The sequence below is a fragment of the Paramisgurnus dabryanus genome, chromosome 14 (assembly GCF_030506205.2).
Source record: "Paramisgurnus dabryanus chromosome 14, PD_genome_1.1, whole genome shotgun sequence".
NCBI classification, from domain to species: domain Eukaryota; kingdom Metazoa; phylum Chordata; class Actinopteri; order Cypriniformes; family Cobitidae; genus Paramisgurnus; species Paramisgurnus dabryanus.
In genome coordinates this window covers 11,799,606-11,819,725 of record NC_133350.1, presented here as the reverse complement: position 1 = coordinate 11,819,725, position 20,120 = coordinate 11,799,606, and the positions used below count along the sequence as shown (strand labels likewise).

At 36.3% G+C, this 20,120-nt stretch overlaps 4 protein-coding genes across 4 annotated transcripts; 2 read left to right on the top strand and 2 right to left on the bottom strand.

The window, feature by feature from the left end:
• Nucleotides 1-522: 522 nt before the first annotated feature.
• On the bottom strand, nucleotides 523-2,057 carry her2 (hairy-related 2). The gene is made up of 2 exons (XM_065240796.2): nucleotides 1,622-2,057; nucleotides 523-1,522 (listed from the first exon to the last, which is right to left on the bottom strand). The coding sequence occupies exons 1-2, from the start codon at nucleotides 1,667-1,669 to the stop codon at nucleotides 1,112-1,114; spliced, it is 459 nt and encodes a 152-aa protein (XP_065096868.1). The 5' UTR covers nucleotides 1,670-2,057; the 3' UTR covers nucleotides 523-1,111.
• A 3,641-nt stretch (nucleotides 2,058-5,698) lies between these two features.
• Nucleotides 5,699-7,493, top strand: her15.1 (hairy and enhancer of split-related 15, tandem duplicate 1). The gene is made up of 3 exons (XM_065240795.2): nucleotides 5,699-6,265; nucleotides 6,352-6,569; nucleotides 6,678-7,493. Exons 2-3 carry the CDS (start codon nucleotides 6,513-6,515, stop codon nucleotides 7,077-7,079), a joined length of 459 nt encoding a protein of 152 aa, XP_065096867.1. The 5' UTR covers nucleotides 5,699-6,265; nucleotides 6,352-6,512; the 3' UTR covers nucleotides 7,080-7,493.
• Nucleotides 7,494-10,520: 3,027 nt separating this feature from the next.
• On the bottom strand, nucleotides 10,521-11,483 carry LOC135719383 (transcription factor HES-5-like). The gene is made up of 2 exons (XM_065242071.2): nucleotides 11,346-11,483; nucleotides 10,521-11,238 (listed from the first exon to the last, which is right to left on the bottom strand). The coding sequence occupies exons 1-2, from the start codon at nucleotides 11,400-11,402 to the stop codon at nucleotides 10,837-10,839; spliced, it is 459 nt and encodes a 152-aa protein (XP_065098143.1). The 5' UTR covers nucleotides 11,403-11,483; the 3' UTR covers nucleotides 10,521-10,836.
• Nucleotides 11,484-19,053: 7,570 nt separating this feature from the next.
• On the top strand, nucleotides 19,054-19,900 carry LOC141280734 (uncharacterized). Its single transcript, XM_073811832.1, has 2 exons — nucleotides 19,054-19,139; nucleotides 19,250-19,900. Exons 1-2 carry the CDS (start codon nucleotides 19,090-19,092, stop codon nucleotides 19,482-19,484), a joined length of 285 nt encoding a protein of 94 aa, XP_073667933.1. The 5' UTR covers nucleotides 19,054-19,089; the 3' UTR covers nucleotides 19,485-19,900.
• The last annotated feature ends 220 nt before the right edge of the window (nucleotides 19,901-20,120 follow it).

The following is a 20,120-nucleotide window of genomic DNA, read 5'->3' as shown; positions in this document are numbered from 1 at the left end:
CGGCTACCGCACAAAGCACACTGCACACTGTAGCCACCTCTGAATCCCGGCTCCCACAGTAACACATTTTATGGGGTCGTATTTGAATCAGATCAAAGTGAGTATACAGCATGGGAGTGTGGCACACTTCAGACAGACACTTTTTATACGATACAGAGGCACACTTTCCTAACACACCATAAAATCAGAGGATCTATGTGACGGCCTGAGAACGCAGTCTGTCCTCTGTCTCATGTCAACAGTTCCTCTCAGAGCTTTGTATTACGTCTATCATGTGTGAATAATTATCTAAATGTAGCATGAAGTCTCCTGGCCTCATGGCAAATATCTTTAGAGCTGAAGAATTCAAAAAATGCTGTGTTTTTTTATTAGGAGCAATAATTTGCATTGGAATGTTTCATTATGAAAACCGTGATAAAAAGGTTTTTATATTCAGTTTGCTTCGTAGGATTTCCACATTATATTGTAATGAATTATAAAGCTTTTTGATGAACCAAATCAGAATGCATGATTTGATTTAAGTTATTTCATTATTAAGTTAACAAAATAAAAGTTACTTATTTTTCACAAGGAAACTTTCAACAGCTGAAACTATAAGTGTATTTAATTTATCACCCCAGCAAAAATATGGCATTTAAAGGTTTAAAAAAAAAAAAAAAAACTAGCATTATGATTTTAATGATGATCTCATGATCAAGAACAGAAACGAATGTAAAACAGAAATGTTTCATTTGAATTTATTTCTTAAAAAACAAGAAACCTTTACATATTCTATCAATATGATAGATCAAATAAACAGATTAATATAAATCTTTATAACACATGTTTAACAGAAACATAACGAGGTGACAGTCCTCATTTTAAACAAAAACATACAGAGGTGACAAAGTCCTCATTTTTACAATATGTAAATATTAATAATAATCTTCACACAGGTGAAGTAAAGCAGTAGATATGTGCTCTTCAGAATTAGACATGGGGTAGACTGGTACATTCTATGCGTCAAGACAGATGCTGTCTACTTTAACATACATTAATGAAACAATATGTTCTACTAAAATAGAGAACACAATCGTTCTCTATGTATCTTTATAAAGTCGCTATATGGAGATCACCAAGGTCTCCACAGCGCCTGCGCTCCTGCGCGTTTGGAGATGACATGACAGCTGTCTTTGGGCGCAGACGCGCAAACAACTTTTGCGCTGGTTTTGGGTTGCTGGGTCCTGTCAAAGTGCTCCGTTAACGCGGGTTTGGTTATCTGGAGCTGGTTGTGAACAGACAGAAACCGTGCCGTCTCCTGTAAGCACCTGGAGAACCCGTCCGCGTAGCTTTGCGCGTGTGCGTCAGGATCTTGCTGCGTGGACTTCTTCAGGTAGATGACAGCCATTTCCAAGACATCAGCCTTCTCCAGTTTACAACAGGGCTGGTTGGCTTTTATTTCAGTCTTGAGAAGAGCTTTAAGTTGTTCAATGCATTTGTTGATACGATCTCTGCGCAACTTCTCCACAGCTGGCTTTCTCAACTGGAAAAAAAGATTTTCGTTAAATTTTCGTTCAGTAAAACACTCTTATAATTCAATAATTTAGACTGCAAGTACATCTTAAATAAGGTAAATACTTACATTAGTTTTTTTCGTTCCAGTCTCAGGCTTGTAAACAGTGGGAGCCATCCTGACTAAAAGTTTGTCTGCTGTTCCTGTGCGCTTCTGTCACTCTTGGCACGCTCTCCCGTTAAATACACAAGGATTGCGCGCGTCTTCTGTTTCCCACACTTTCAGCCAATCAGACAGCGGCTGAAGGTTCAATAGGAAAACTTTAAATTAGCCTGATCTTCCTTTGAGCGACTTTGCCCGAAAACAAAAGAGGTGCGCGCTCAAACAGGTGGAGCGTGTGCGTGTGCGCACGTTGTAAATGGGAAGCGTGAAATTGCGGGAGTGCACGAGCCCTTTGACAGCGTGCATGACTATGCAGGCGGGAAAATAGATGATCAATAAGGGTGAAAAGAGATTATAAGAATTTCCCGCGCAAACTCACATCTACAATACTCTTATATTGTTTGAATTGTTCCCAGATGACAAAAGAAAACTATTTTACTGGCTTACAATGCCAAAATGTTCAGCTATAAATCAAGACAGTTTATTAGGCTTATTTTACAATAATTACAGAATATGTTTATGATTATATTATTTATGTTATTTATGTAGGCTGAAGCTCACCCATGACCCTGAAGAGAATAACAGGGGTCTGGATTGATGTATTTTAATATCATGTATCTTATAATTTTCCTGTTTATTATATTTTTTATTTGGCTTAATTCTTATTTGCGTTAAAAAAACGTATTTTCCGTAAGGTCGTGAAAATGCTTGGTCATCTCAATTTTAAGACCAAGAAGCATTTTAGGACAATTAAGTGCCCTTTAGGATGAATTATTCTGTTAACCATTGTTCAGTGTATCCTCAGGGGGACCTGTCGCCTCATTGAGAGACCATTACTAATCCAGTGGGGAGTACGGCACACTTCTATTGGACCCCATTGAAGTTTTGCTGTGGGAAAGTTGGGACAACACAGACTCCAGGATTAGACTTTGAAGAGCTGAAAGGCGCAGCTGGCTCCTGTGCGCGGGAAAGTGTGCTGAGCAAAGCCGGGGCGCTGACAGGCATTTTGTAGAGTCTTTGACATGTGAGGTTCATGCGCAGTTCACTTGGCTCGTTTTGGGTAACTATATTATTATTTTAAAGCAATTAGTAGGGATGCCGACATGCTGCACTCTGGCAACAATGTAGCAAATGAACAGAGCATTAATCTGGCCAGTTTAAAAACAATCGTGCATGTTTTTCCACATATTCATAAAAGAAAAGTCCTGAAACAATAAAAATTATTCCTTGCATTTCTATAAAAAAGTGCATGGGTGCCCCTAAAGCAAATGATGCTTTCAGAGGCTTTTAGAAGGTGCTGTGGTTTGGTTAACCCCAAATTCCATTCCCACACCAATTCCCAACTCCCGCCAAAAATGCGTGCTAAAGCCACAATACGTTTCATCCCACTCTGCAAAAGAGGCTTTTGAATGTGGGCGCCCCTTCGTCCGGGTCTCCTCTTTCTCTCACGCGCACACACAGCGAGCGAAGCAGATGCTCAACGCTGTGTGCCCAGTGTGAAGTGTCCCCCTCTTCATAAAATCGGGACCTGGGAAACCCCTGACCTCTCCTCATTGGAGAGGATTCCGGGTCTCCGTGTGAGCGAGGCTCAATGACATTCCAGCATCATGTGCCCTGGCATTCACAGCACAGGGCAGTGAAAAGATGCGGTTTGAGAGGGAAACTGACATTTTGTGGTACCCTCTGCCCTTTTTCAACCCTTAAGTGTTGCAGGGTGACCTTCCACACACACAAAACAAGTGTTTTTAATTAATAAATGTAAATTTAAAGGTACCATTATGTACTTAAAGGTACTACTGGAATGAATGTGTGTATTTATAATCATGCCAAAGCTTTTTTTTTTTTTTAAATCAGTCTCTCGCTCTCTCCTTCTGTGAGATGTCCGTTTGCACGTGCAAGTACACAGCAGCATGCCGAAACGCGTTTCATACCCGCGACATGTTTGTTTGTGGTCGTGGGATCGTGCAGACATCAATCAATCCTCAGGAGTGTGTACCTGCAGCTTTGAGGTGTGTGTGGGAGAGAGGGAAGCTTTGTGTGGGCAAGCAGAAGACCAGATGGTCTATTGAAAGAGGGGAATAATGAGGCACGCTGGATCAGTGGCAACAGGGCGGGGCGGATCTCTGAATGGGAATGAAGTGTGGGAAGCAGATCCACACCGGAGCTCTCACACATTCCACACTGGAGAGACACATGCTTTGGCCCTGCAGCTGGACACACTGCCCACAACGACTGTTTGTGTGTGCGTGTCTATTATGGCACCAGAGCCTTTATTCGGCTGAATGATGAGAGGGTCTGTGCTGGAATGTTCTTTAACTATCAGTGTCATCTGTCAGGATGGCTCAATGTGAGTCTTGAGGTGGGAAAAGTAGTCAAGGAGCGAGTTTCCCTCCAAAAGACATCTGGCATGTGGTGTACGTTCAGGTGGTTGTCGATGATCGACAAGAAAAATATTTTTGCATGACTTAAATATGATGCATATTTGAAACAAATAAAAATTGAGAAGGAAAGGCCATGTTCAAGCTCTTAATGACAGACTTCTGTTTGCAGATGTTTGGGCACATGCTCATGTAGATAATAAAGAAAGGGAGGGGTACAGGAGAGCAGGTGATGCGAGAACACACGTGTCTAAAAACCCAGCGGCGTCTCTGATCTGAGCAGCAGGTTCAAAGGCTGTTTGTGGAGAGATAGAGGAGGGGCTCCGTTCTATTGACTTCAGAACGTGTGAGCAGGATCCAGCCCGAGTTTCCCACACTAGCTGTCCATTTATTACCCAAAACTCTCTGAGGGGTGGGAGGGACCCTTAACAATAGAAGTGTGCCACACTTGAGAGCACGGGATAATTGCGCTTGACTGACATTCACAGTGAATAGGTTTGCTTGTGCATAACAAGAAAAAAAAGATTTTATATTTAAAATGGTTATGGTTATTTTATATGGTTAGGAAAAATATGCCCATAAAAGGTAAAAATAAAACAGTAAGAAGTGAATATTATATCAACCTAATGAAAAAATACATAATATGAACACACACACATATTCAGACATTATATATCATTTGAAGTAATTGAATATCGGTGCCGATACTGATATTTGATTATCGATACAAACACATACTGATAATTTTGCTTTTAATTCCTTGTGTCAAAGTATGACCCAATTCAAAATATTCACACAGTATGAGTTTTGATGCGTTTTTCTGCCTCTTTTGATTGACAGGTTCTAATCTGTCCTGATTATCGGCTGTTTTTAAAACAATCGACCAAATCGAAACTTGTGCATAACAAGAAAAAAAGATTTTATATTTTAAATGGTTAGGAAAAATAGGCCCATGAAAGGTAAAAAAAACCAGGAAGAAGTGAATATTATAATGAAAAATACATAATATGAACCAACACACACATTTTATATATTATTTGAATTGAATATCGGTGCCGATACTGATATTTGATTATACCGATACAAACACATACCGATAGTTTTGCTTTTAATTCCTTGTGTCAAAGTATGACCCAATTCAAAATATTCACACAGTATGAGTTTTGATGCGTTTTTCTGCCTCTTTTGATTGACAGGATCTAATCTGTCCTGATTATCGTCTGTTTTTAAAACAATCGACCGAATAGAAACTTGTGCATAACAAGAAAAAAAGATTTTATATTTTAAATGGTTAGGAAAAATAGGCCCATGAAAGGTATAAAAACCAGGAAGAAGTGAATATTATAATGAAAAATACATAATATGAACCAACACACATACATTATATATAATTTGAAGTAATTGAATATCGGTGCCGATACTGATATTTGATTACTACCGATACAAACACATACCGATAGTTTTGCTTTTAATTCCTTGTGTCAAAGTATGACCCGATTCAAAATATTCACCCAGTATGAGTTTTGATGTGTTTTTCTGCCTCTTTTGATTGACAGGATCTAATCTGTCCTGATTATCGTCTGTTTTTAAAACAATCGACCGAATAGAAACTTGTGCATAACAAGAAAAAAAGATTTTATATTTTAAATGGTTAGGAAAAATAGGCCCATGAAAGGTAAAAAAACCAGGAAGAAGTGAATATTATAATGAAAAATACATAATATGAACCAACACACATACATTATATATAATTTGAAGTAATTGAATATCGGTGCCGATACTGATATTTGATTACTACCGATACAAACACATACCGATAGTTTTGCTTTTAATTCCTTGTGTCAAAGTATGACCCGATTCAAAATATTCACCCAGTATGAGTTTTGATGTGTTTTTCTGCTTCTTTTGATTGACAGGATGTAATCCGTCCTGATTATCGGCTGTTTTTAAACAATCGACCGAATCAAAACGTTTATCTCCCAATACTGATTATAGGCCAATATTCCGGATTTAAACTTTAATGTTTCTCAATTAATAATTTGTTGATGAGCCTTTTTGTTTTCAAATAACTCATTTATTGTTCTTGTAGCCAGCTGTTATACTTCAGAATCAGTTTTTGCCCGATAAGGTGTGTAATGTCTTATCTATATGTCTTGAGCATCTCTTGGGAAATTATCAACTGTCTACATTGCCCATCTGCAGAAGCCTTATCAGCGTGAGGTGAGGTTCCCAGGTAATAAAGTGTGCTCTTGCCATTGCCCCTGTGGGAGCCCTGAGGCCAGTTAACCATGAAATAATTGATGCCTCTTCTATTGTCAGTGACGCTACACCCACTGGCCAGCGAGTGTGGGAAAGCTAATCCTGACTGGGACTCATGGCTTTGTAATGCTAATGAGCTCCTATAAATAGAGGAGTGGGACCTTCATTCTCAACACAACTGACTTGATTCTTCTCTGAGAAACATCACTGCTGTTGAAAGAATGGCTCCAACTTACACTACTGACTACTCCAATCTTTCCAACAAGGATAAACATAAAGTAAGTATCTACTTCATATGTGACTTTAGGGGACATTTCTCATTTATCCTGTTATGCATTTAAATCAAACGAACCAAATTCTTAACCAAATCTCTCTTTTCTCATCAGTTAAGAAAACCTGTCGTTGAGAAAATGCGCAGAGATCGCATCAACAACTGCATCGAGCAGCTCAAAACAATGCTGGAGAAGGAGTTTCACCAGCAAGACCCAAACACCAAGCTGGAGAAAGCTGATATTCTGGAGATGACTGTGGTCTTTCTGAAACAACAGATGCAGACCAAGACCTCAGCTCCACAGAAAGCTCACATTGACGGCTATTCCCAGTGCTGGAGAGAGACCATGAACTATCTGTCTGTCAACTCCAAGGTGGACGCCGTCCGTCAACATCTGAACCGCTGCCATGAAGCCCAGAGATCAGCTAAAGATCTCAATCTGCTGTCTCCAGTCTCCTATCAGCCCAAAGTGAAGCAGGAACCATGTGCTCACAAACCTGTCTGGAGACCTTGGTAGACACCAAGCTGAAAGACTTTCACATTGAAACTAGATGGTGGTTAACCATCTCTTATGTTGTAGGAGATAACATTTCCATTTATATGTTTATTTCAAACATGTATTCAATTACTTCATATTGAAGTTTTAAATTGATGTATTTCTAATAAGATTATCTTTGCAAATGCAATGTGATTTGCAAGACACCTGCCGTCAGGTGTTTTTCCAATGCTGACGTTTCACTTGGAAACTGTGATTTTGCTCAGAATCTGAGTTTTGTGTATAATCCTAGCGGATGTCTGATTTGATTTTGCCTTTTGTGAAGGCTACAAAAACAATATTTGTTCTTGTGATGGCACTGCTGTGCACTGAAACATATCATGGGCACTGTGTGTCTAACATTGCATTTAATAAAAGCAATTAATTACTAAAACATCATTTGAATTCATCTTTTTTACATTATATATCCCTTTATAAATGATAAAGTGAACACTTTAAATACTAGATGATTAATGTATTGCCTGAATACAACTCTGTTAAGTTCTGAAAAACAGTAAAAATACACTAAATATGCTTAACTTAGATGAATTTGGAAGTCTAAAAAAAGTCAAAATATGTACTCAAGCTGGCTATACCCTTACAAAAGTACAGTTTTGCACCTAAAAAGTTCATATTTAAAAAAACATATTGGTACCAAGTGTATACATATATGTACCTAATAGTACATATTAGGACCTTTTAAAGGTACTGCTCCAGAGACAGCTGGGGTATATATTTTAACTTTTTTTGTACACAAGTCATATAGGATAATAAATGAATATATTTGGCAACATCATATTAATTTTCACAATCAACTCAAGCTACATTTACAAATGTTTTAGTAAATACCTCAGATGTTAACACAACTCAAATCAAAAGTTTTAGGTAACAATTTAGTGGCCCCTAATTTTAGATGTTTTATGGTGTAAGCAAATATACAACTTGACTTCTGTATCTCTTCATTGATCCCAGTAAGAAATTTTGCATTTAAAAGACATCTTTAGCCGCCCAAACACAGCCCAGGCGTGAGACGTCTAACCATAGCCCAAATATAAATTAAATAAAAAATTATTAAATAAAACCAAACACCTTGTAATCACGTTGACTTTGCTTACATGATGGTATATCAGACATCTCACAATTTTTTTTTTTGTGTGCAAAATTCAAGTTTGTAGCCAGTCTATATCGGGTCTATAGTTAACCTAAACACTGAAATGGCTATTGCTTGCTGGGATGTTATTATAATATTGTGCTTTTTGTATCAATCAAGTATTTCTGGGTATCAGGTTATAGGTTTATATCAGTATTTTATAATTGGTTTTTAAAGAAAGTCTGCTCTTACCCATTAACATCATGTTACAGTTTGGAATGATGACACACAAAGATGTTTCCTTTACAATGCCTTTGTGTCCACCAGCATGGGTCCCATGCATCTGATGCTTTCCCACACTCACAGACCAATCACAAAGCAGGCTGTAACATCTGATAACATCAGTGGCTTGAACCTGTAGAGGACAAGAAGAGGAGGGGGAGTCTTGAAAGCAGATATAACAGCCATTATTTTGTGTATGTGTGTGTGTGTGTGTGTGTGTGTGTGTGTGTGTGTTCACAAGAGGTGTGCTATGTCCTGATAACACCTAACACCTTCAGAGACCAAAGGCTTCCCATTCCTGTAAATTTAACAGAGGCACATGGCCATCCTGACGTCTACTGTATTTGCTCTCTAATGTTGTAAAATGCGTCTCACCTTCAGCGAATGCGGTGTGAAAAGTGTGTCACCTTAAATACATCTTGCATAAATCTCAGTAACAGCCTTAGTTTCAATAGGCTTTATTATAACAAGTATGTATGTTCATACTGCCAAAGCATTTTCAGATTAGAGCAAAAATAACGCAACACTACTTAAAAAAATATTCCTTGTTGCTCCTAATTTTTTAAGTTTAATCAACTTGAATTTACAATCAATTTCAACTTTCTGAAGTGAAAGTTGCTATGAATTGCAATAAATAAAGTTGAATTGACTTAAGTTATTTTACTTTTATTTTTATAATTTGTAGCAACTCCTCAATTAAAAATGTTATGCAAGAAAGATTTTTTACAGTGCACATTAAGACAGAAATTTAAAAAATTGAGTAACTAATAAAGAAAAAATATTAATTTATATTTAATTAATAATTTACACCAGATCTGAATTTATAAGTTTAATTAAATACTGAATTATTTAAACCAATAAGGATTATATATTTTATCTGAGTGGGTATTATTTTACTTTGTTTTATATCATATTGCATTGTTTAGTTTAAAATACATTTTATGAAGAATAATGACGAAGTGAAGTCAAAGACTTTTGTAAAAGTTTTCCAATGCCACATGATCAGTGACAGAAAATCAACAGATTCAAGTTTGCAACAAGTTGTTTCAAACAACAAGTGAATAACTGTTTCCCAGGGGTCTCACATTTAAATTAGGGGCAACAGAAGGGAGGGGTCAGGGTTCACACCACCAGACCTAATGGATGATTTAGGACGGCACACTTCTGATCTGAAACTGGAGCCTGAGACACGAGTGTGGGAAATCCTGGGAGAAGCCGACCCCACACATGAGCAGCGTCCCATCAGATCATCCAGTCGCAGCACAACAGCTGTCAGATGAAACCAGAGCTGACAGCACACAGTGCCTATTATCAGGGCTTTTAAAGAACAAACAGGGGCGTTACAGGCCCTGCGCTTTTTCTCACAGGACTTTTTACAGTCATGCTGCTGTTGTCTACATAAGAACACTTATAAAGTTCACAAGTGTGATTAAAATCAAGTTTAGTTTCATTTAAAGTCATTTCATAAAAGGTCAACTGTGCATTTGACACCTGTTACGGATGCTTCAAGAGGGCCAATTGGGTGGTGTACATTTAGGTGAATTTCATGTAGAAATGTGGGGTTGTTAGACTTTACTACATTTAAAATAAAGTCAGTCTTTAAAACAATTTTTTTTGCATTGCAACATTTTTATGCTAATTTCTATCTTTAATGTTTTAATATTTGTTTATCCCCATTATTTTTTTCTCTTCCCTTCTGTTTTACTATAAAGCACTTTGGATCAACTACAGTTGTGTTAAATCTGTGCTATATAAATAAACTTTGACTTGACTAATTTAATCGTTGTGACATTCGAATATTTATGAGAATATTTCTTGCATCACTTTTTGTTGTGAATTTATTCAAGATTTAGATATTCGCTAAACCTGCATAGTGTGACTGCACTGAATGTGTGTGATGGTTTGTATGAATAAGTAAAGGGACATTAAAAAGACATGGAGCACAAAGCATTTGTATAGATTCATCAATCAATATTAAGTTTATTTAAATTATTTTTGTAATAATTTAACATTTGCTAAATACACTTTTAACAAGTGAAAACTCAGATTCTTCAAAAGAAGGCACAACAATATGCATTAAAGCATTGAGCAAACATTGCAAACTCCATAGGAGTCAGACACACATCCATTGACTCTTCATTGTGAAGATAACTTATAACAAAGAGAGATGATACAATATACCTCCTGCAACATCATATACAGAAGACTTGCATTGCAAACTAACATTTCCTTCAGAATGTGAAGTAGCTGCCATAAATACATTTTCAAAATAAATGCATATAAAAAATTAAAAGGAAAAATCTCCTACAACATAAGAGATGGTCAACCACCATCTAGTTTCAATGTGAAAGTCTTTCGGCTTGGTGTCTACCAAGGTCTCCAGACAGGTTTGTGAGAACATGGTTCCTGTTTCACTTTGGGCTGATAGGAGACGGGAGACAGCAGATTGAGATCTTTTGCTGATCTCTGGGCTTCATGGCAGCGGTTCAGATGTTGACGGACGGCGTCCACCTTGGAGTTGACAGACAGATAGTTCATGGTCTCTCTCCAGCACTGGGAATAGCCGTCAATGTGAGCTTTCTGTGGAGCTGAGGTCTTGGTCTGCATCTGCTGTTTCAGGAAGACCACCGTCATCTCCAGAATATCAGCTTTCTCCAGCTTGGTGTTTGGGTCTTGCTGGTGAAACTCCTTCTCCAGCATTGTTTTGAGCTGCTCGATGCAGTTGTTGATGCGATCTCTGCGCATTTTCTCAACGACAGGTTTTCTTAACTGATGAGAAAAAAAGATTTGGTTAAGAATTTGGTTCGTTTGATTTATGTGCATAACTGAATAAATGAGAAATGTCCCCTAAAGTCACATATGAAGTAGATACTTACTTTATGTTTGTCCTTGTTGGAAAGATTGGAGTAGTCTGTAGTGTAAGTGGGAGCCATTCTTTCAACAGCAGTGATGTTTCTCAGAGGAGAATCAAGTCAGTTGTGTTGAGAACGAAGGTCCCACTCCTCTATTTATAGGAGCTCATTAGCATTACAAAGCCATGAGTCCCAGTCAGGATTAGCTTTCCCACACTCGCTGGCCAGTGGGTGTAGCGTCCACAACAAATCAAATCAAACCATTGACAGTACTAATCCCACACACCACTATCTTATCTGCTATCAGGTATCACATCAAATAATCAACAGGTCAATTCGTTTTTAGAAAATATTGTGATTTTAGTCATGAAAATTGACTAACAAAACTTGCGCTATTAATGAAAATTTTATATCTTATACATCTGTCAACAATGTGAGGAGCTGCATTAAAAAAAACAGTAATACAGTATAGTAACAAACAACTGCATGTGATTTTTAAACAAGAAATGTGTAATTAAAACGACAAACAAAATTAACATTCATTAGATCAAAATTAGAAAATGTTTCAAGGTTGCAGTCCATATTTCAATGCAGTATTTTATTGTGCAATAACCTACACTAGTGTTGTTTATGCAAAATTATGTAAAAACATATTTATATATTTTGCAGTTGCATGTTTATACAGTGCTTTACTACCTTATTTTAAAAAAAAATTCTTTAGCCAAAAATATGTTTTAAATATATGCGAAATACATTTTGTAGAAAGTAAAGCTTACGTAAATATATTTTTGAGTTTAAAAATATATTTAGTTTTAAACTTCATATATTAAAATAAATGGCAAAAAATATATTTCTCCTAGCCAAAATATTAAAGTTTGTATAAAGTTATAAATTGTAATTATAAAATGTATAAATATGTATTAAGATATATACAATTATAAGAATATATTTAATATTTTCAGTTATGTTTACAGGTTTGTAACAGAGAAAGTTTGTTAAATGCTTTAAAATATATACACTTTTGTAAACACATTTCGAAATATATTTCAGCAGCCTACAAATATTTTTGAAAATATATATTTTTTGCCATATACGCTACGCACGTGTACATAACCCTCCCACTTAAATTAGTTAACTTCTTTATTTCTACGTAATTTTAGAAACGACAACAAATTCCTGGGGCCTCATTTATCAACAGTGCGTAGAAAATGCTCTATATTTGTACCTACGAATGAAATTTAGAATGTGCCTAAGTACAAAAAAATCGGGATTTATCAAACGTGCGCACGGGGTTCGTACGCACATCAGTAAGTAATCCTTGATGATAAATCCCACTTGTTCTTAAGCACCATGCTCGTGCACGTTCATGGTCATTTGCATTCCGAAACGCCTCCAATAAACCATATATGGTGACAACACCTCCCGTTATAAGTCACGCGGTTGTGCTTTTTCCCTCATCGCAATAATGGCAAAGAGAGCACAGAAATTGGTGGATGAGGTTAATAACACATCTGTTTGGTTCACTTAGTACGGGAGGATGTCTTACAAAAGAAAACAAATCTGCATGGGAACATGTTACCAGTGAGTTTAATTCTGTTGGGTATGAGAACACTTCTAGAAATAAAAAAGTGGTTTGACATTAAATTATCAGCCAAAAAAAAAAAAAAAAACGCGTCACAGCACACCGACGTGAAATCTGAAGGAGGACGGACAATGACAGAACTTTCCTTGGACAGCCGCATAACCAGCATCATCGGCGCGATCTCTGAAAACGCGCTCCCGGCGGAATGGATGATTTGCCAAGTCTTCCAATAATGCAAGATAAGCCACTGTGTCAAGAAATTGACGGAGCTTTCTAATATAGGGTTAGACACTAATTTCATTAATTAACTTCAACACTGATTTGCAGTTACTTTATTAACAGTAATCATTTTTAACACCTTGGGGTGGATAATAAATAGGCAAAGTGTTCTTTTAAAGCTGGGGATGGACGGTCCTGTGTAGTATCGCTATTCTACCACTAGATGCTCTGCGTACGCATACTCCGAGGTGTGCGTATATTTACACACATTTCTACGTATAAGAACAATTTGATAAATTCCACACTTTGCGTAAAACTGTTCCTACGCACACTTTACGCACACTTCTGTTCGTACGCACGCTTGATAAATGAGGCCCCTGGTGTGTGCGCGTGTGCCTGGGAGCGTGCGCCGCGCACTTGGCGAATAACTTGATTGTCATTTAAACACAAACCAGTCCAATGTCATAAAACAGTTAAAACTTGTCTGGGAAACTCTGGGTCCGCCAACACCTTCAACTACAAGGATCAAAGTCCATGTGAAGCGCGTGTCTGAGCTGTTTACACTATCACATTGTCGTGTGTTTGTCGTGTCGACACCACTGAAGCTGTCAGCCGGTGTATGGCACACTCTCGGTGGCTCGTGACACTGTTTTCCCACAGCAGGAGAGGAAGGAAGCCCGTGGGCTATAAAACCATCTCACCTTTAGCTTTATCGGGGCTTGTGCTCCTCCCTAACTGTGGGAAAGCCGTAAAATGACTCTTACCTCAAATTCCCCAGGGTAGCTACAGATCATCTGCGGACTTTATACTATTTTAAATATTTCTTTATGTTTGTATGTAAATGTTTATATGGTAAAAACTTTGGAAAAAGTGCATCAGTCAGTCAAAAACATGGCTGTGTCAAAATAAACACAAAGTAAGTATATAAAGCCAACTATAAACACTAGCTCAAGTTTACCTCAGTCCTCAGCAACGCAGGACTCGCGCCAGTGACAGTGACGTGCAGTTTCCCGCGCGTGTTTTAACAGGAGAGGCTGCGTCACTTCACGCGCACCTGCGCACTGAGCTCCACGCAGCGTGGACTGATCTATCATCAAAATGATAAACAATATCGCTTTGATGAGATTTACACGTTTTATTGGATTTTTTATCTAGTTAGAGAACTTTTATTTAGCCTATTTGATTTTTTTATTGCATATAGGCTACACATTCTTTCACGTTGTAAAAGAATTTACATGAAGAATCAATATTTAATTTAAAACTCTCTAATACATATTTTACTGAAAAAAATCTATGCATTATTTTAAATGAAACTTCCTTAACTTTGTTATTTACAAAAAACTACAATTCTTCAAGGATTTAGTTGGAGAACGTGTGTATGATGTATTGCAAGCATGACGTCACGAGGACATCCTGTAATTTGAGCTGTGAGAAATCTTATGTGAAAAATGCTGTTTGTGTTTCTACAAACCGCATCTTTTTCATGTTGCAGAACTGTTATTAAACATTCATTGCCTGTATTTAAAATGCTATTTGTAGTCAATTGAATCGATGCATAACAGGTGATTGGATAAAATGTAAATTTATTAGATCTCTAATGAGAGAACATGTTTTTTTCACATTACACATGCAATGGCAAACAAACAAACTGATTATATTGATACAATATAAGTGAGTCATTTGAATACTTAATGTTGCCATCCATATTTCATTTATTCCCTTACAAAAGGAATTGGTGTATTATATAAATGTCAAACTTTTCCAAATGGGAAATATAGCCTCAAAATGAGGAATTTTACTTTAACCGACAAGTTTATATAGGTTTAGATAAACAACTAGCTTCAATAAAACCATCAAAAAAGATGGAAAATGGTTTCCACCATTTTATATTTCTATAAACAGAAACGCTATAAGAAATGTCAATTCAAGATGAATTAATAATATTTGAGGTATTCAAATATCCAATGTTAATATAACTTTCTCAAATTATATTATTAATATATAATATAGTGAAGTAAACGCTTCACTGTATCAAAGTTTTTCCAAACTGGAATTTTATAAACACTTCCCCTCAAATAGGAAAGCAAATGGCAATGTCTATTCAGTCTAGTGTAGACTTTCAATGTGGTATCAGTTGCTGTAGAGCTCTACCAGGGTCTCCAGATGGCGCTCTTGTTATCATTCATCTCCTCACTGAAGGTGCCCTGGTTTATGGAGTTGAGCTGAAGCAGGACACTTTCACTCCTGATCTCTTCAGATGATGTCTGCAGGTTCTGAAAGTCTTTCAGCAGTTTTTTCTTCTGCTGCTGCTGGTGTCTCAGGAACCTGACTGTCATCTCCAGAATATCTGCTTTCTCCAGCTTGTTATCATCAGACTGCTGTTTGATAAACTCTGGATCCAGAAGATCCTTAAGCTGCTCAATGCTTTTGTTGATACGATCTCTGCGCATCTTCTCCACTTTTGGCTTTCTCAACTGAAAATAGAAATGAAAACATTAAGTGACTTTGTCTTCAAACACATCAAGATTTAAAAGCACATGAGAGATGTTAAAGTCATGTTGATGTAAGTAGATGCTGAATGTACCTTGTTGTTGAGATGGAGATGTTCCTCTGAGATGATCACAGCTGAAGTGATTGTAGGCGTCATGTCTGTATCTCTGTGCTGTAGATCTCTGTACAGAGCTCCTCTATTTATACTCCCAAATCTCCATATGAATGTGTGAGGATTCAGCTCGCTGGAGTTTCCCAGCATTTCTGGCCAATAGCGGAGCTTGGGCAAAATGTGGGGCACCACATGTTAAATGATCCCTAGAGACACAAAGCTGGTGTGTGAGGTCAGCAGGTGGAGCTGATGGAGAGACTCACTGTGTGAATGTGTGAAAGTGGTGACCCTGAAGAGAGATCTGATCTGCTGCCTGATGTTCACTGTAATCAAACACGTGCCATAATGACACTCAATTTTCCAACTCAACCAAAACTGCTTTTAAAGCAACATCACTGTAACTGTAATTGTAAAGATGTCAAAAGGGTTTTGCCAGCTATGCTACCACAATATTTATAAATCAAATTAGCATATATATTTTACATATATTATTTATATAGAAAAAATAATTATCTTACAGTTTAATAGTTAGCAGTTTTGAATCAACGTGAATCCTCTAAATTTTGTAAAAGGATATTTTGGCCGAGCAGGTGTTGTATGATGTGATTGTACCTGTTCTCAGGCTTATGTTTCACATACACACAAACACACACAGCTGGCTCACAGCATATGAATCCCGATCACACGCCCCAATGCTCCCTGGAGCCGGTGGGAGCCACAGAGACACACGGCTTCCCACACTTCACTATTCATCGCATTAAATCACTCACACAATAGAAGTGTGTCGGTTCCCACAGGACTGGACTGGCTTTTTGAAGGGAAAAAATATATATATAATTTTTGTATATTGCTTTTTCTTTTTGCTTTCTTTCATATTCAATATAGAGATCTATAAAAAATTAAGAGAAAATTTGCCTTTAATCAGCATTTCTACATATTCCAGTCTATTGAAGTAGACAAGTCGACAATGTGAAAGACTGTGAACATGCCAAGACACATAAAAGCTGCGATTAAAAATCTGGGTTATTAAAATCAAATATTAAGTTTTTAACTCTTCGTAAATGCATCTTGTTTAAAAATTAGTATAAACTTTTTTTTGCAGAATTTTCACTCAAACAAATTATTCAAGCCCTTTTTTAGAAATGACACATTAAAATTGTGTTCAATGAATTTAAAATACCTCATTAAGAGCAATAAGTATATATATTTAATTAGTCTAACACAAAATGAATATGTATTATAATTTATTGATTTCTTTTTAATTGCGTTAACACAATTAGTTTGAATCTGGGTTCTGGAAAAAGAATTTCCCAGCATGCTTTGCACGCAACTGCTTTTGGAAGGTCAATTTTTTAATTTAGTGTTATTTTATGCATTTTAAGGTAAAGAGAAAGACTTAAGTGTGTTTAATGTCCATTTATCTTATTGATTTAGAAGCGTTTGTGTTAAATTTTTTCAAATTCAGACTACACTACATTGAGTTATTCAAACTACGCTTAATCGAGTTATTCAGACTACACTAAATTGAGTTGAGGCAACTAATTGAATATTGCCATTTACTTTAAATTGAGTTGGACTAAGTCAATATATTTTTATTGTGTAAAGCAGTTTTTTTATGAGTTAGGGGTACACATTCATATTGGATGGAAATCCTGCCCACAATTTTATTGAGTTAATCCAATGAATAATTTTTTGTATAAAGAGTGTATAATTTAGCAAAATCTAAAAACAATGTATATATATTTTTTATTTTTCATTTTCCCAGTTTTTATTTTCTGCATAGTCGTTCAAAGACTAAAACAAAAATGATAATTTTATCTAAACACATACCTATAAATATAAATTCAGAAAAAAACTGAAAATTGTTTTGGAGTGCTCTCTTAATTTTTTCCATATATGTTACATACACTGTAAAACATTTCTGTAGAAATTACAGTATTAATGGCTATTACTGGCAACTAGCTGCCAGAAACGTACTGTGGATTTTACATTTATGTTATTTACTGGCAACAGTGTGTTCAAAGTTAAATGAACATGAAACATTTTCAGTCTTTATAACTCTACAGTAAGTTACTGGCAACCAGCTGCATAATTACAGCAAATTTTTTACAGTCATAAGGGTCAATTTTTAAAATTAAGATGTGTATATAAAAAGATGGAAAGTTGAAGCTATAGATGCATGGTTTGTAACAAAAAATATTTGGCCGAGATACAACTAAAGTCCCAAATCTGAGGGTGCAAAATATTAAGAAAATCGCCTTTAAAGTTGTGAAAATTAAGTTCTTAGCAACACATATTACTAATGATAAATAAATATATATAATATTTACGGTAGAAATTTTACATTACACATGATCTTTACTTAATTTCCTTATGATTTTTGGCATAAAAATCTATAATTTTGACCCATGTATTGTTGGCTATTGCTACAAATATACCTGTGCTACTTATGACTGGTTTTGTGGTCCAAGGTCACATTTGTAGTAATATATAATCATATATGTCACCCAGTATGTGAAAACCCAGTTAAAGTATTTTTTTGTGATTTACTCTTTTCTACGTAAAACCATTTCATATACTGTAAAGAACATTCTGTGAAAATATAATCTTGATATATTTAATATTGACGGAGTAAGATCAAGTCATAGATTGAGTGAAATCAAACTTTGATAGATCACAAAAAAAGGATATATATACAGTTCCCTCCATAAGTATTGGGACAGTAAAGACAAAATTGATCTGTTTGCTGTGGAGTCAAGAAATTTGTATGATGAATATGAAGCAAAAGTGATAATGTCCAATTTTATCAACATTTGATTATGTTTCAACACATACACGCTTTACCAACAAACAACAACAACCTTTCATTCTGACTGTTAAAGACAGGTGAAAAAAATTAATGTACTTTTGTGTCATATTCACCTTTAAATGTTTAGACATTTCTTGACTCCACATTTTTTCTCACACTCTGATTAAGAATCGGGATTTATGTGGGCTGTTTTGATTCAATTATATATAACTTTATTATATATAGTTCATATTTTTCATAAATCCCAATTCCTAATTGTAGTGTGAGAACAGAAAAACTGTACGTCCTCATGCCCTCGGCTATTCTCTCAATCTCAATACTGACCTTTCTGCCAGATGGCACTTAAGAGAAAATCCCACCTGTCCACTGAAGAGCTCAATTAAAAGCCCACGGACCAATGAGAGTTATGAAAAGCCTATTGTCTCACTTGTCTCTGCTCACTGATTGGCTGGCCGCAGATGTGCTGTGGTATAAATATGGGCTACATTTTAGGTCTGGTGTGAGATTTCATTCCTACCACTGAAGAGGTGCTGCATAAGCAAATTTGACATCAAACATGCCTGCCTACATGGACATCACTCCTCAAGACAACATCCACTATGCCAGGTAAGAAATGATTAGACAAATGCAATTGCATACATTTAATGAAATTTAATCAGCCTTTACTTCAGCTGTTTGGTACCTGTACATAAAATAACATCAGTGATGTTTTCTAGGTGTAAACTCTACAGTTTGGAAAGAAAATGTTTCAGCAAAATGGAGAAGCTGAAGTCCACTTTTGAAGACCATCTCCATCATGGCATTCCCGCATCTGACATTTTGGACAAGACGGTGTCATTCTTCAGCTTGAAAAGGCCTTTACTCCTTCACAACGGCTATTCGAGATGTTCTCGGGACATTCTGCGTCTCTCTCCCTCTGCAGAAAAGGACGTGGCACCATTGTTCTCATGAGATCCTCCATCACAGACTGATCTAAAAACTTAACAAGTCAGGCACTTGATCATATTTTGTGTGTTAGCACATCTACCTCGGAGGAATACAGCACTTTGCTTGCTCTCTCTGGATTTTGTTGTTCCCGTGTTACTTTGAAAAGATGTCATTGCAGAGTTTCTCATAGAAAGAGTAACACAGGACTTATGAAAAGATATAAATGAAAATGTACATTGCTTGTGATGCACATTTGCTTGTGCAAACTATCAAGTTGCATTGCATTTTATGCATTTAGTTTATTGTAGTTTTCTCTTGAAGAGAAATGTATGCTCAATGTTTTTAGACCTGTTAGACCGTGCTCTCGTTTGGAGGACACGCAGTCTACAAAATGTTTTCAGTTTTGAAAAGATACAGTGTATCATTTGAATTACTTTTAATTCCACGATTTTATATAAATCAATTGTTTGTGTTATGCTTTTTTGTTATAAAATAAATTACTTTAAATTACATTCATATGAATTCTTGTGATTTTTCTAATGCTTTATGATAAAAAATCTAAACACCTTAAAATAAGTCAAACTAATCATGTTTAGGTTTCACAAACAGAAAACATGAAATTAAATGGAAATTAATTCAGCTAAATAAATTTAGAAATGC

Coding starts and splice junctions, on each gene's coding strand:
- LOC135719383 (XM_065242071.2), bottom strand. CDS start 11,402: ATGGCTCCCACTTACACTACAGACTACTCCAATCTTTCCAACAAGGAC. Junction 11,239..11,345: donor CCAACAAGGACAAACATAAA/GTAAGTATCTAC, acceptor TTTTCTCATCAG/TTAAGAAAACCTGTCGTTGA.
- LOC141280734 (XM_073811832.1), top strand. CDS start 19,090: ATGCCTGCCTACATGGACATCACTCCTCAAGACAACATCCACTATGCC. Junction 19,140..19,249: donor GACAACATCCACTATGCCAG/GTAAGAAATGAT, acceptor GATGTTTTCTAG/GTGTAAACTCTACAGTTTGG.
- her15.1 (XM_065240795.2), top strand. CDS start 6,513: ATGGCTCCAACTTACACTACTGACTACTCCAATCTTTCCAACAAGGAT. Junction 6,570..6,677: donor CCAACAAGGATAAACATAAA/GTAAGTATCTAC, acceptor TTTTCTCATCAG/TTAAGAAAACCTGTCGTTGA.
- her2 (XM_065240796.2), bottom strand. CDS start 1,669: ATGGCTCCCACTGTTTACAAGCCTGAGACTGGAACGAAAAAAACTAAT. Junction 1,523..1,621: donor CTGGAACGAAAAAAACTAAT/GTAAGTATTTAC, acceptor CTTTTTTTCCAG/TTGAGAAAGCCAGCTGTGGA.